This window comes from Citrus clementina, unplaced genomic scaffold (genome assembly GCF_000493195.1).
Source record: "Citrus clementina cultivar Clemenules unplaced genomic scaffold, Citrus_clementina_v1.0 scaffold_7, whole genome shotgun sequence".
NCBI classification, from domain to species: Eukaryota; Viridiplantae; Streptophyta; class Magnoliopsida; order Sapindales; family Rutaceae; genus Citrus; species Citrus x clementina.
Window position 1 is genome coordinate 19,292,547 of NW_006262075.1, and position 15,940 is coordinate 19,308,486.

The 15,940-nt window shown below is 32.5% G+C and overlaps 2 protein-coding genes across 2 annotated transcripts; both read left to right on the top strand.

Moving 5' to 3' along the window:
* The first annotated feature begins 6,719 nt into the window (after nucleotides 1–6,719).
* On the top strand, nucleotides 6,720–13,049 carry LOC18037123 (probable inactive receptor kinase At5g10020). Its single transcript, XM_006428001.2, has 3 exons — nucleotides 6,720–8,018; nucleotides 10,001–11,668; nucleotides 12,251–13,049. Exons 1-3 carry the CDS (start codon nucleotides 7,082–7,084, stop codon nucleotides 12,826–12,828), a joined length of 3,183 nt encoding a protein of 1,060 aa, XP_006428064.1. The 5' UTR covers nucleotides 6,720–7,081; the 3' UTR covers nucleotides 12,829–13,049.
* An 850-nt stretch (nucleotides 13,050–13,899) lies between these two features.
* Nucleotides 13,900–15,040, top strand: LOC112097015. The gene is made up of 2 exons (XM_024181276.1): nucleotides 13,900–14,257; nucleotides 14,349–15,040. Exons 1-2 carry the CDS (start codon nucleotides 13,900–13,902, stop codon nucleotides 15,038–15,040), a joined length of 1,050 nt encoding a protein of 349 aa, XP_024037044.1.
* The last annotated feature ends 900 nt before the right edge of the window (nucleotides 15,041–15,940 follow it).

The window sequence follows — 15,940 nt, forward strand, 5'->3', positions numbered from 1 at the left end:
CGTTCCATTTATAAGCCTTATGTATCATCTACTTAATTTATGCTTTATTTGATGTACTTATTGTCGATTCACAAGTTTTATGTATATGTGTAAGTTTTTGTTTTGTTTAATAATTAATATTGATACATCAATTTACCACTCTTATATTAATTAATTTATTTTACTTTTTATTTACAAGTCTTATACTTCATTTACATAATTTCTGTTTTATTTTATATTTAATGTTGATTTACAAGTTTTATATTAAATTTACATGTTCTATGTTTTATTTACATAACTCATGTTAAAATAAGATATTGATGCCATAATTTTAATCATGGCATCATAGAATGGCCCTAGAAATGTGATTTATTTTTATTCTCTTGCATTTTTAAGGAAACTATTAGAGAGTTATTACTCAGTGGACCAACTATTAGACTAATTAAATAGGGGTTTATTAATAATTAATAGGCTTATATTAATTCACTGATTACCATTGGACTACGTATCATCAATAGCTTAAAATTTCTATCAAAATTTTATATAATATTTACATACAAATAAGACATAATTACGTTTTTATAATAATAATAATAAGGATATATTAAAAATTCTAAAAGTATTATTAATTATATGGTGGATCATTTTTTGTTTACTAAACTGTATATGCTTTTATAAGTTGTTCCACTAATAAAAAAATTATAAAAATAAACATATTAAACATGTGGTTGCTAAAGAAAGAAATTAGAGTATCGAGAGGAATAAAAACTCTTAAAATGAAATAGAACTTAGTCTGTATATAGAAAAAAACTTAGCTTTAGCTGCTGCGTGCCTAATTAATTAGGTTGAAATTTGATGAATAATTGAACTATAAAGTTAATTTAATAAGCTGAAAGCCAACTGTATAATCATCTATTAAAGTTTAACTAATTGTATATTTTCTACTATTATCGCTCCATCTTTTTGGTCCACATGATGACATGATTGAATAACTTCTCATGATCAATTTAACTTTTCAAAAAAAAAAAAATCGAGTATGAAATCGTATTGTAAAGTTGCTTGCTTATATATATATATATATATATATATTATATAAGCTAGATTAAACAATACTCAGCTGCCAAAGTATGGCTTGCAGGTAAACTTATAAAGTTGGCATCATCAGCAACAAAATTAATTAACAAAAATTAATCTGCAAATCTTTTTACACAAGATCATAATCCACAATATAAAATTAAGCCTTCACAAATTATATTCAGTTAATTAGGAGTTTCAAATTGAATTTTTTTAGATACTCTCTGCACATTAAATACCCACTATATTTTATAGATAATCCATATACTTATTTCTAAGTAGAGTAAATGGCATCTACTTGGGTCTAGTTATGAATTCCTGAAGGAAGACACTTTAAATCTTCCAATGTGGTGTGACAGATAGTGAGAATTTATTTTCTTCCATGACCTTCTCTATGTTAGGTCTAGTTATGAATTCTAATGCACTTACATATTTATTTGTAAAGATATTCTGAAATATATAAGAGATATCATGCTAGTCATAGAACAAACAAATAATATTTATTGGTAAATTCAATTATGAGTGTTACATACGCATTAATTTATTATATTATTTCTTATGTATTTTAAAATTCCTCATATTTGTATTGCTCTCTCTCTCTCAGTGTATATATATTGAATTTTTTAATAAATCCATCAAACGATGCCACTTTTTGTTCACCCACGTCTTGACCTAATTAACTTGTCATCTTTGATATTTTCCGAAACATCTGTCACTCTATCAGATTCTAGTTTATATAAATTTTAAAATATAAATTTTTTATTCCTAGATTAGGTTTTAAGTTACAATTAAATTAAGTAATAATGTTAATCCAATATGACAGTCAAAATTATGTTCTACTCCTTTTGCTTATTTTAATCATTCGATTTTTTTTTTAAATATTTTACCCAAGTTCATCAATGTCGTGGTAAATTGAATCGATAAACATATGTGTGTGTGTGTATTTTTTATTGCTAGATTAGGTTTTAAGTTACAATTAAATTAAGTAATAATGTTAATCCAATATGACAGTCAAAATTATGTTCTACTCCTTTTGTTTATTTTAATCATTCGATTTTTTTTAAAATATTTTACCCAAGTTCATCAATGTCATGGTAAATTGAATCGATAAACATGTGTGTGTGTGTGTGTATCTTCTCTAACAGTAACATTCTCATTTTAACAAAGTGAGAATTTCATTAAAATATTAAAAAAAAATTCAATACTTTTTAGATTGTATTTGTTTATCTGTGAGTACATTAAAATATGTACGTTTTTATCTGTTGCATTGCTACTTAGTTAAAATGAGAATGTACTATTATTATCGTTGTTGTTGTTGTTGTTAGTGAAGTAGGATGTAAACTTTATATAGGCTGACAATATTTAAAATATACTACACTTTAGCCCCTTTTAGTGTCTCCTAATCAAGTTTCAATTGAGCTGGCAAATTTTGACCTTAACATATGATATCATAGCTGATACAAAAGTATACTGAACTAAAATCCAATTATTCTTCAATTAATAAATAAGAGGTAATTAACTATTTCATTATCTCTAAAAGAATTTTAACTATTTGTACTTAATATAGCCCCTCCCCCCAAAAAAACCCTTACATAAAATATAGAAATCATAAAACTTTCTAAATATTTGTCATTAAAGATTGAGTTTGAACTTGTTTTTTATTATAAAAATTAAAGTTTATAAAATCCTTTAGGTCAACGTAACCAAATTTACTAACATATCTTTTTTTTTTATATATATTTTTATACAAAAGAATAAGAGCCAGTTTGGTATTCTGTACATTTTAAAATAATTGTTATTAGTTGTGCTATAAAAATAATCAGGTGTGAAAAGAATCAATTAAATGTTTGGTCAAATTTATTTTAAAGATGCTATGAATTTTAAAAGCAGTTTTAAAGTAATCATATATGTTTGGTAAATTTTAGTGTTAAATTGCTGCAAAAATATAAATGACTAAATTAGACATAATATTAAAGAAAATTTTTCTAAACGTTTACTTCCATGTACATAAAATATTTTTTATTGTGTACATATAATAATTAATAACTAAAATAAATATTTATATTATTAATTTTATTATTTTATTTTATGATCTTAATATAATTGGTAATAACAATATCTCTCTATAGTTAATGATTTTATTTCTTAATTAATAAGGATAATTTTAGATTGTTATAATATATATGAGGATATATATGAAATTATATTAAGTGTAAAAATAATTATGAAAATTAAATTTTGACAAGGTGATTTTACTACAAAAAATTTATAAAAAAATTATCAAATACTAAAATTAACTTTTTACTTTGTAAAATTACTTTTAGCTTCTAAAAACACTTCCAAATGGGACCTAAGCCTAGTATTATTTTCAATTAGATTTAAGTAATTATTCTTTATTTGAATCTGTCGTCAATCAATCACAAATATCTTTATTTAATTGACCACTCGAATTTGAATTTAGAAAAGATAGAGGATGAAATTTTAATTTATGCTTTACCCACTCCTCCACCATTTAAAAAAAATCACAAATATTTTTAACAAATATCAAAATTAGTGTATTTTTTTTTTCATTTTCAAACTATTAATTCCAGGCTCCGTTCAAGTACGATAAAGCCCTTCGTAAATGAAGGGTTAAACCGTCAAAGCGGTAGAGGTTTGATTCTATTTCTAAACAGAAAATGCCACACTAATTTGATTAATTAATGATTTCATGTTTAATCAAATCAATTGGACAGATCTAAACAAATATAATAATAGAGCAATTTTGTCTGGCATCCAAAGAATAATTAAAAAATTTGAACGAATAATTTTTCCAATCAATTTGTGACGTGAATTATTAAAATATGCAGATTGTTTTCAACTTTATTTTTCTGTTTCTCAGACAAAAATTCCTCCGAATTGAATGCAATAATCCCATTTATTATTGAATCCTACAAACGTAAAAGAAGACAAATGAAAGAGAATTATGTTTAAAAGTGGAGGTGTCACTGTCAACCGTGTCATGCAATGCCGATTTGCCAAAAAAATTAGGTTTGTTTGTGCTTCATGTTGAATTTATTTTTTTATTTTTTTTAAGATAAGAAAGATAGGTAAAACTTCGGATTGATAGGTAAAACTTCAGATTGAATTTTCAATTTCATATTTGGTGTGTTTACTTTTTAAATTGGAAAATCAAAATTATTAACAACGTTTGTTTCTCAAAAATATAGAGGTGAGAATCGAAATTCGAATCGTAAGATCCACCCGAGTTTGGCTAAGGTTTGGAATCAATCTCTCATTTTCAAGAGTGACGATTTTGCTCCCAACAAAATCAATAACTCCAATCTTGTCCTTAATTAAAAAAAAATGTGATTACTTGAACGAATCAATTTGTTGCTGATGAGAAGCAGAAGCCATGATTATTACATGCTCGTTGTCAAACGCAACAGAGCCGGTTATCACATCATCGTCGTATGTGATGCAGATCGTTAGCCTCATGCCACTGATCATTGTCGGTTGCATACAGTACCTGTTAATTGTCGCTACCACTCTCCGAACTTCGCTGCCGCTTGCCGATTCTCCAGTAGCTGCCGCCGCTCGCCGGTGATTTTTTTTTGTTGTTGTTATTATCATTAAATAATAATAATCATTAATATTTGCTTTTATTGATATAAATATAATAATAATAATTATCACATGTATTATTATTATTATTGACGATAATTATTAATAACAATAGAAAATAATAATAATAATCGCTATAGTAAATAATAATAATGATAATAACAATTAACTAAGAACATTTTAGTAAATTAAAACTATCCATTCCTATTTTGAAACAAAGTAAACACATTAATATGAATACAACACATTCTAATTTTAATTATTACAGTTCAAGTAAATAACTTATTTTGATCTCCATTCTCCATCCCCATTTCAACACATTCTTCGTTTAGTAAATTCCATATTGTCCGAAGAATATAAATTTATGTGTTTATTAAAAAAATATATTTAAAAACCACTTAACCTTGAAGACATTCCTGTTGAATTTATGTTGTGCTTGATTTATAAATCGACTTGGTATACAACCCATTAATCCAATATAGGAGGTAAGAATTATCTTTACAATATTTACAATATAGGAGGTAAGAACAAAGATGAATAATATTTATTAGCTATAAGGATATAATTTATTTACATTGGTTAAGATTTGGTCGAGCTATAAGCAGCTGTACTCTTGATATTTAAAATAATGTTTGGAATCCTAATATTTGAGTTCTAATCTAAATCTTAGTCAATGTTGCATGAAACTATTTGATAATATAATAGAGTAATAAATAATTTTAGATTCATCATCTAATATATAATTGAGACATAACATTACTGTAAGATTGATTAACTTTTTAGGAAGGTTTCAAATGAAATTATACCTACATACTATAATAGATCTTATTTTTCTTTTTTCTTTTTAACTTAAACGAGATAGGGGATATTATGAGTTATATAATTGTCAGCCAATACAAAATACCGAATGAGTCTTGTAGTTCTCTTGTGTCTAAATTTGCAATTAGCAATAAAACCAGTTGGTGATACACCATATATAAACTAATTGCCATATACAAATATCGGATTTACTTGCCATATTTATCATAATAACAATCTTAATATGGAAATACATTTAATTGCATGCCAAAAAAAGAACAAGTCTTACCGGAAATTTCTTAGTGTTCTTCTAATTTTACAGACACTAACTTATTAGCTAAAATATCATTAAAGGACCTCAAAATTTTCGTGGAACGCGAGAGTGGTCTCCGATTATTGACTATACTCTACTAGTAAAAATAAATTGTTGAATTAAAATTTTGATATTAATCTTAAACTAAATACAATTTAAAAAAAATTATTGAATAAAATTTTGATGTTAGTAGACAATTTAAATTATAATAAGATATTTAATCCTACCTTAATCATGTGAAAATAGAGAACATTTATCCGATAAATTTTGAACTAATTTATTAGTCCTAACAAGTACACGGCCTTTTTTCAACCAAGATCAAATATATTTAAGTTGGTAAAGATCTACCCTTGTTTCAGGTAGAACGAGTCTCCGAGACCCTAGGACATTGGCTTCCTAATCCCCCATTATATCCAAACATACCCTTAACGATCAATTTCACGCGCCTTCTTAAAATTCATAATGAGGATGAAAGTGTCATTAAATATCTATGATGATTTTATAATAATTTATGGCAGGTATGATATTATTTTTCAAAAATCATGTTTTTGAATTTTTTTAGAAATTGAACTATGATGTCTGTTTTGAAACTTCAAAATATCCGTACTTTTAAAATTATGAAAAGAAAATAAATAAAACATTTGAAGTGAGAGAGAAATGGGACAAAACTTGAAAATTTGTAAAAGCAAATGTTGATATTTTTAAAACCGTGATCGTTTCCTAAAGTATCTAGATTAAATTTGTTTCTGCCATTTTTTTGTTTTCGGAAAATAGGAAATAGATTTCAACGTTCTTTCTAGGAAACTTGTGTTGTATTTGTCTATTTAAGACAGAATTTGGGGACCGAAACGAAAAAGAAAAAAAAAAAGAAACCAGGCCAAGTTGAAACCACTTGACGCCGTCAACAAACGGTGAAGACCCCGCTCGCAAGTCGCAGTGAAAAAGAAAGAGAAAAAGACAGTGGAAACACCAGCACCGAGCAAGCAGCAGCAGCAGTAGCAATCAAAAATTAAAAAACACAAACAAATAATAACAAGCATTAAGCAAGCATATCAAAACTTGTCCTTTACAGCGTGTAGTTACTCTGACTCGTACCCAACAACCAGACAAACACAAAACACTCCTCTTCTCTCTTACTCTCTGCTTCTTTCTTCATCTTCTTTTTCCATTTTCAATGGAACCCTAGTTTCTCCAATTTCTGATACCTTCACTAGTTCCCAATTTCTCGGGTTTCCCACCCACCCAATGCCTCGTTCTTAACTGGGTCTTGCTTATTTTTTCTATAAAAAAAAAAAATCAGTTTCGGTTAACTAAATGACTCTGCATCTTTTTTCAGTAGCTTTCTTTTTCTTCTCACTTCATCTTCTGTTCGTCGTCGTTTTGGGCTCCGAATCTGAACTCGGATCTTTAATCGAGTTCAAGAAGGGAATCCAAGACGACCCGCTTGGTAGAATCCACTCTACATGGAACATTACGTCGTTGCCTGACACGAAATCGTGCCCCGTTTCGTGGACCGGCGTCAGCTGCGACCCGGAATCCGGTTCGGTGGTCTCTATCAACTTGAATGGATTGGGTTTAAGTGGAGAGCTGAAATTCAACACTTTGATTAACTTGAAGTATTTGCAGAATCTTTCTTTGTCGGGTAATAACTTTACTGGTCGGATAGTACCTGCATTGGGATCCATAAGTTCGTTGCAGTACTTGGATCTGTCTAACAACAAGTTTATTGGTCCGATCCCGGGCCGGATCACGGATTTATGGGGATTGAATTATCTTAATTTGTCGATGAATGGTTTCAAAGGCGGGTTTCCAGGTAATTTGAGGAATTTGCAGCAGCTGAAAGTGTTGGATTTGCGTAAAAATAAATTATGGGGCGATATTGGTGGAATAATGAGTGAGCTTAAGAATGTTGAATTCGTTGACTTGAGTTTTAATAGGTTTCACGGAGGTTTAGGAGTTGGTGCAGACAATGTTTCGAGTATTGCTAATACGTTGCGTATTATGAACTTGAGTCATAACGTGTTGAATGGAGGATTTTTCAAGGGCGATGTTATTGGGTTGTTTAGGAATTTGGAGGTTTTGGATTTGGGTGATAATGGGATTACTGGTGAGTTGCCATCTTTTGGGATGTTGCCGAATTTGAAGGTCTTGAGGCTGGGGAGTAATCAGTTGTTTGGAATGATACCAGAGGAGTTATTGGAGAGTGTGATTCCAATTCAGGAGTTGGATCTCAGTGGCAACGGATTTACAGGTAACCAAATAAAGTTTAGTTTTTTTTTTTTTTTGGGAATTTGTTTATAAAGATATATATTTTGTCTAGAGCAATTTCTTTGCAGGGCATTGTATTTATTGGTGGAATATTTAGCCAATGAATGTTCTCATTTGACTATTGCCATAAGTAGAATGTGTTATGATATAAATAGTCATGTTACTGATGTTGTCCACGATAGGGATCTAGAATTTCATTTGCCATAGTTTTTTCGTACGAAAGTTGTGTTATATACCCAATTTTGATGAAAATGTCTGGCTTTATGTTAGTTAACCGTACTTTAGAAACACTTGTTAGTTGTGTAGATGCTTAAGCAATAATAGAAGTTTGGAGTGAAAATATGTTGTAAAAGTTCAAGAAAAATAGCCTGGACTTTTTTGGATTGCATCGTTTATGTGACTGAAATTTGTGTAGACGAAAGAGGCTTATTTAAAACTTCTGATGTGTTCAAAGTTCAATATGAATTTATGTTAGAACTAAGAGGAAATAGATTCTATGCTGTTTTAAGGACACATAAGGCCTCCATGTTGTTATTTTTGGTTGACGTAGTGAGATTTTTAATGGGCAGCATTGGGTGGACATTTTTTGACTTGGACTATGGTTACCGTGAATACCTGGTCAGCTTTCTGATTGCTGACATTCATCTTGCTTGGGAATCTGTCTCACTAGCCATGGTCAAATTAATTCAAAATGGTGCAGAGGAGATTTTCCATAAAGGCGAAAAGTTGTGACAATGAGAGAATAGTTGATAAATTTGAAAAGTTGTGACAAAGATAAAATAGTTGATAAATTTGAAGCGTATAACGAGGCAAAAGGAAACAGAGCCATATGTATTTCACAAAAAAGAGATCTTTTACGGGCCTGCGCAGCTATAGTGTGTTGTTCTTGGAGTTGATTCGGTATCTGTGATCAATCAAGATTGAGTCGCTAAAATTGTTGGTATCGTGGCAGATTCTCCATCATATCGAATGGATATAGTTGCGAACTTTGAACATCAAGAACTATGTCCCTGTTCTTATTCCCTGTATGTTGTGTAAAGCAAAAATCTCCCTCTGGATGCCTGTGAACCACATGGCTATTTAGAGAAATCAAAATACCATGGATCCCATATTTCTTGGAGAAGATCTCAGAATCCTGTCAGTGTGGTCCTTGAAAAGATGGATCATTGATGTTTATCTTCATTTGCTATTTGGGGAGGCCTCTAAATTCTCTTCTCTAAATGTTATATGTTTCTTTGTGCCATAGGATGACCCTGAACTAGCAATGTAGATTTGTTAGAAACATTAGAATGCTTTGAATTGAAGAAGTGTGACCTAAGTTTTAGTGTTTATTTATTCCTCCGTGAACAATTTTACTTGAGTGGCTTTGAACAGCAGATTTAATTGCTCGATAAACTCATTGACCATGAACAGAAGAAATCCTTGCAATTTACATTGCTCTCTAGCTCACTCCTGTCTTTTCATTTTTCCCTTTACCAGTAGAATCTTTTAAAATATAGCCATATTTTGTGTAGTTTATAAGTAGATTTATGTTGGTTTATATTTTGATTGATCCTGGGTATTTCTATATTTTTGGATGTGTGAATGGTTACAGTTTCTTCTGGAGAAGAATGCTAAATTTACTGTTGATCCTGTGTCAAGTATTGAAATATTTTGGCACTTATTTTTTTAATGTATAAAAATAACGTATTGCACATACAAGGAGCTTCTACTTGTTTTGGTTATTTGCATTGCAAATATGTAGTTCAGTTATGTATTCTCACTTTTCATGTCTTGCTTATACCGATAAGGATTAAAAATATTGTTCATTATGATGTTAGTCGTGTCCTAGTTATATTGGCTGAAGACTATGGTATTTACAACAACAAACTTTGAGCAGTTGCCTGTTTGCAGTTCTGTTATTCTATGAAATCGCCGCATTTTTGTTTGATCGAAGTATCTAATATTCTCAAGTCATTTGTACAGGTTCAATTCATGGAATTAATTCTACGACGTTAAGTGTTTTGAATCTATCATCAAACAGTTTGTCAGGCACTTTGCCCACTTCTTTGAAAAGCTGTGTAATCTTGGATTTGAGCAGAAATATGATCTCTGGTGACATCTCCGATATGCAGAATTGGGAAGCCAATTTGGAGATTCTTGATTTAAGTTCAAACAAATTGTCTGGGAGTTTACCAAACTTGACTTCTCAGTTTGATCGATTAAGTACATTCAATATCAGGAATAATTCTGTAACAGGCACCTTGCCTTCTCTACTGGAGATCTCTCCGAGATTGGTCACTCTTGATGTGAGTTCGAATCAACTAAAGGGGCCCATTCCTGATAATTTTTTCTCCTCAATGGCCTTGACAAATCTGAACCTTTCGGGAAATGGTTTTAGTGGTGCTATTCCTCTTCGAAGCTCACATGCAAGCGAATTATTAGTTCTCCCTTCTTATCCACCTATGGAGTCTCTTGACCTCTCCGGTAATGCCTTAACAGGTGTCTTGCCCTCAGACATTGGTAACATGGGGAGACTGAGGTTGCTGAATCTTGCAAACAATCACTTATCAGGAAAGATGCCGAGTGAATTGAGCAAACTTGGTGCCTTGGAATACCTTGATTTATCTGGAAACCAATTCAAGGGTGAAATACCCGATAAGCTTTCATTGAAACTTAATGAATTTAATGTGTCATATAATGATCTATCAGGCCCTATTCCAGAAAATTTGAGGAACTTTCCCAAGTCTTCATTTCATCCCGGAAATGCTTTGTTAATCTTCCCAGATGGTGTGCCATCATCAGCAACTAATTCTCAAGGTCAGAATTCTGCTAGAGGGAAACATCATAGTTCAAAAAGCAGTATTAGAGTAGCGATAATTGTTGCCTCGGTTGGAGCTGCTGTGATGATTGTTTTTGTTTTGCTGGCCTATCATAGGGCTCAACTCAAAGAATTTCATGGAAGAACTAAATTTAGTGGCCAAACCACGGGGAGAGATGTTAAGGAAGGAAGATTTCAGCGGCCTTCCCTTTTCAATTTCAACTCAAATGTTCAACGCCCACCAAATTCCTCGAGCTTCTCAAATGATCACTTGCTTACTTCAAATTCAAGATCATTATCTGGGCAGGCAGAGTTTATAACAGAAATTATTGAGCGAACTGAGGGAGGGGCTCCCAGTTCAGCATCTATGAATCCTAATTTGCTTGATAATCATCCTGCAACTTCTGGAAGAAAGTCGTCTCCAGGTTCCCCATTGTCTTCCTCACCTCGTTTCATTGAGGTCTGCGAACAGCCTGTGAGGTTGGATGTGTATTCACCAGATCGGTTGGCTGGGGAACTGTTCTTCCTGGATGCTTCACTAGCATTCACCGCTGAAGAATTATCTCGAGCCCCAGCAGAAGTGCTTGGCAGAAGCAGCCATGGAACTCTCTATAAAGCCACTCTAGATAGTGGGCATATGTTGACTGTGAAATGGTTGCGGGTGGGACTGGTAAGACATAAGAAAGAATTTGCTAAGGAAGTTAAAAAGATAGGATCTATGAGGCATCCAAATATTGTTCCATTGCGCGCATATTATTGGGGGCCCCGAGAACAAGAGAGACTTCTCCTTGCAGATTATATCCAGGGAGACAGCTTGGCCCTACATCTTTACGGTAAGAATTCTAAGGGCATTTTTATCTTGTCTTTTAATCATCATTCCCTACCAACTTTCTGGAGTTCTTTTGTCATATTCCAGCCAACCTTGTGTTATAAGTATTGTTTAAGTTCTGAATGAAGATGCTTTGCTCTAAATGCATGTTGATGTTGCATGGTGTATCGTTTTTCTTTACTATGTAGTGTGACATTCATGTCAAAAATGGTTTAAATAAATGTTGGATGTCATTATCATGGCAAATCTAGTTAAGAAGGCTTGAGAGCTTGAGTCCGATTTGGCATATTAGGTTTTCGTTAAGTTATTTGCTCGTTTTGTTGAACCTTCGTCAGTCCCAATCCCCAGGGTGTATGTCATATACAAGCTTCTTGAATATGGTCTTTACATAGAGAGCCTCTATTTCTCTAATGGGCGACATTGCAAGCTGTGATGAAGTTGGATAGTTTTACCATATTGGTTTAACTTTCATTTTACTTGCTTTCATGAGGAATACCGTTTTTCCTAGTAGATATATATACACGTGCTTCATAATATACATGAACTTTTATTTTTTATTATTTGATCCGCATATGTGGCAATGCAGAGACTACTCCTCGGAGGTACTCCCCATTGTCATTCATTCAAAGACTAAAAGTGGCTGTGGATGTTGCTCAATGTCTGTTATACCTTCATGATAGAGGCCTGCCACATGGAAACCTAAAGCCTACAAACATACTCCTGGCAGGTCCTGATTATGATGTTCGCCTCACGGATTACGGTCTACACCGCCTTATGACCGCAGCTGGCATTGCGGAGCAGATACTGAATCTGGGAGCACTTGGGTACCGTGCCCCGGAACTCACTACTGCATCAAGGCCAGCTCCCTCATTTAAGGCTGATGTGTATGCACTCGGTGTAATCCTAATGGAATTGTTAACAAGAAGAAGTGCCGGTGACATAATATCTGGCCAGTCGGGAGCTGTGGATCTCACCGACTGGGTTCGGCTCTGTGATCAAGAAGGGCGTGGAATGGACTGTATCGACAGAGACATTGCTGCCGGTGAAGAACCCTCAAAAGCAATGGATGATTTGCTAGCCATATCTATCCGGTGCATTCTCCCTGTAAATGAAAGGCCTAACATCAAACAAGTCTATGATGATCTCTGTTCTATATCTGCATGAAATTTTGTACATGTGTCTTGGAATTATTTTTTTACCTTGTTCCTTGACCAATCCTTGTTTTTTTATCCCCTATTTTTTTCCTCCCATTAATTGGTTTCTGGCCTTTCGATTACAGGCTAATCATCTACTCTTTTGTTTTTTTTTTGGGTCTCACCGAAAATTTTCTTGTAAAGAAACATCCCCATTGATTATTTTAACAGTGTTTTGAGTTTGATCCTCCATTGAAAATGGTCTGAGTGTGCTCACTTTGTTCAATGACAGGAGAGGCATCATAGTTCCTTGTGCGAAACAAAGGGGCAAAATTTCCAAAATTATTTGCACATTCTGCAATATTCATTCTGTTTTCTTGTTACTCATCTAATTATTGATCTAAACACTGTTCATTAGCCAATCGAATCTAGCATTCTTGAGATTTTAAGGCACGTTCTTTTGATTATTACAATTAGAGCTCAATGCAAGCCCAACAGGTCAGCAGAGGAAATGATGATAAAATAAATTCTCTCAACCAAACCGGAAACTCGATCGCTTCAACGAAATTATGAAAATAATAATAAGAAATGAAATTTATAAAAGTAATTATAAAAATTATTTGAAAATAAGTAAATAGTAAAAATCATCTCGTACTCAAGTTCGATTAATAACATAAAGAAAGAAATTTTTTTTTGGATGAGATTTTTTATTACGTCCAAGTTTTTTTGCAAAAATAATAAAATAATAAATATTTATTTTCCGTTATAAATAAAAGTAAAATGTGAGGCTCCATCGTTTTAAGAATAGACACATAAATCTTACACAAACCAAAATGATATTTGTATTTATTAAAACTTTATTTTAAGAAGTTTTTGTGGCTCTTTTAATAGTGTTTGCATTTTTTTTTAAAAATAGACAAAAATTTTACAATTTTTTATTTAAAAAACAACTTTATGCATTTTCTCTCCACTTCTCAAAAAAAAAAAAAAAAAAAATACAAATGCTCTGTAGTTGTGATGGAGAGAATCAGAAAATGAAAACCCCGGAGTCGCTTTGATGGCCTAAACCCTAATCCCCGTGTCCATTCAAAACAACCCCAAAATGCAGAGAATCAATTCGTCTCCAAATTCCCAAAACCTTGCAATCAAATCCCTTTTCTCATTTTTCTCTTCGCTTTCGGAAACCCAAAATTCAAACGCATTCCTCCTCAATTACCTAACAGAAACCCTAAACATTCCCAAATCACGAGCCCTTGTGATTTCAAACAAATACTCTTACATTAAGTCACCCGAAAAACCAGAAACTGTGCGTCAATATTTCCATAACGTTGGATTCTCAGATACCGAAATTCAATTGGCAGTTAGTGCATCACCCCATATTCTCTTCTCTGATGTTGACAAAACCCTAAAACCAAAGATTGAATTTTTCCAGCACCTTGGTCTTGAGGGTTCTGATTTGGGTAAGATTATTTCCAAAACTCCAAGTATTCTAGCTGTTAGTTTAGAGAAAAAATTTGATTCCAATTGTTGAAATTCTTAAGAAAATATTAGTGAATGATACTAATGATGAATATCTCATCCGTGTTGTTAGTAGATGGAACGGGATTCTTAAAATTCACCCTGAGAAATCGGGGTTGCTAAGAAACATTGAATACTTCAGAAATTGTGGCATTGTTGGGTCTCAGCTGTCAGTGCTATTGGTGAGGCAACCTAGGCTATTTTTTTATGAGGAATTGAAACTTAGACACCTTGTTTCACGGGTTTTAGATATGGGATTTTCAACCAAATCGAGGATGTTTGTTTATGGATTTCATGCACTTAGTTGCGTGAGTGAAGAAACATTTGATAGAAAATTGGAATTGGTTAGGAGCTATGGATTTTCCAAAGAAGAATTCATTGAAATGTTTCGAAAGGCACCTGGTATACCTAAGTTGTCAGAGGAGAGGTTAAAGTTGGGACTTGAGTTCTTTCTGAAAGAGATTGAATGTGAAAAGTCAGTGTTGGTTCGCGTTCCGATTTGTTTAGCATGTAGTATTGAAAATCGGGCAATTCCTCGATATAGGGTTTTTCAAATTATTATGTCCAGGGGGATGTTGAGGAAGGAATCTAGTTTTCCTTCAACACTGCTTTTAAGTGAGAAAAACTTCTTGAAGAAGTTTGTGTTGAGGTTTGGAGATGATGCAGAGGAGTTGTTGCTAGCTTACAAGGGCCACGGTTTGGGCATAAGTTTGGGCATAAGTTAACTATCGCCTATTGGAATCTTTGAGTCATTAGCATTAACTGTTTCAATGAGAGTTGCTGTTCTATTTCGAGATCAGACAGAGAAGGATTTGAGAGTGTAGTTAAAAGTTGATGAACAAGGGGAAATCTCCAGTGGTTTCACTTAATGAGGTTGCATGAGAGTTTGGCGAAGGTTCACTGGCCGTTCTATGTGGTAGCATATAGAAGAAGAGATTAAAGCCTTGAACGAGAAGTCAATTACCCTTAAACAAGCAAAAGAAATTTTGAGAAGCGTAAGTTCTGGTACTAACATCAGACAAGTCTAATTTTATGATATGTGTATCTATTTGCTAGAGAATTTGTACAAGCATAAGAAAGTTTCCCTACTGCGGTAAATGATTATGGATATATTCCTTCAAAATTGTTTTGTCTCATGGGACGTTGTCTGTATGCACATCATTTCGATCTCTTAGATCATTTTAATTTTCCAAATTATTCCTATCCTAGTCGCAGTAGAAAGATAAGACTGAACCAACTGAATTGTTTGTGAATGCACCCTGACTACGAAATTTTTGGGCAATAACCAATTTTGCTCGTGCCAGCTAGCAAAAAAGAAGAAATTAGGAGAGTGGGGTTACAGATTTTTTGCACGTGCTTGAAAATTAAGCAAATTTAGGTTATTCTACGTGTTTTGTTCTGGCATAGGTTTTTTTTATATTATTATTTGTGAAATTTTTTCCTTATTCTTTTTACCTTTAAACAAATGTTCAATTTGGTATTGCAGTGCTGTAATTCCTAAATCATAGCAGCTAGCTCTAGAAATAAAAATGTATAGTGTTTGGTAAAATATGATTTTTAAGTCATAATTGTGACAAAAATAGTAAGGGTATTGCAACTCTCAAAACTGAAACACACCTGTCCCC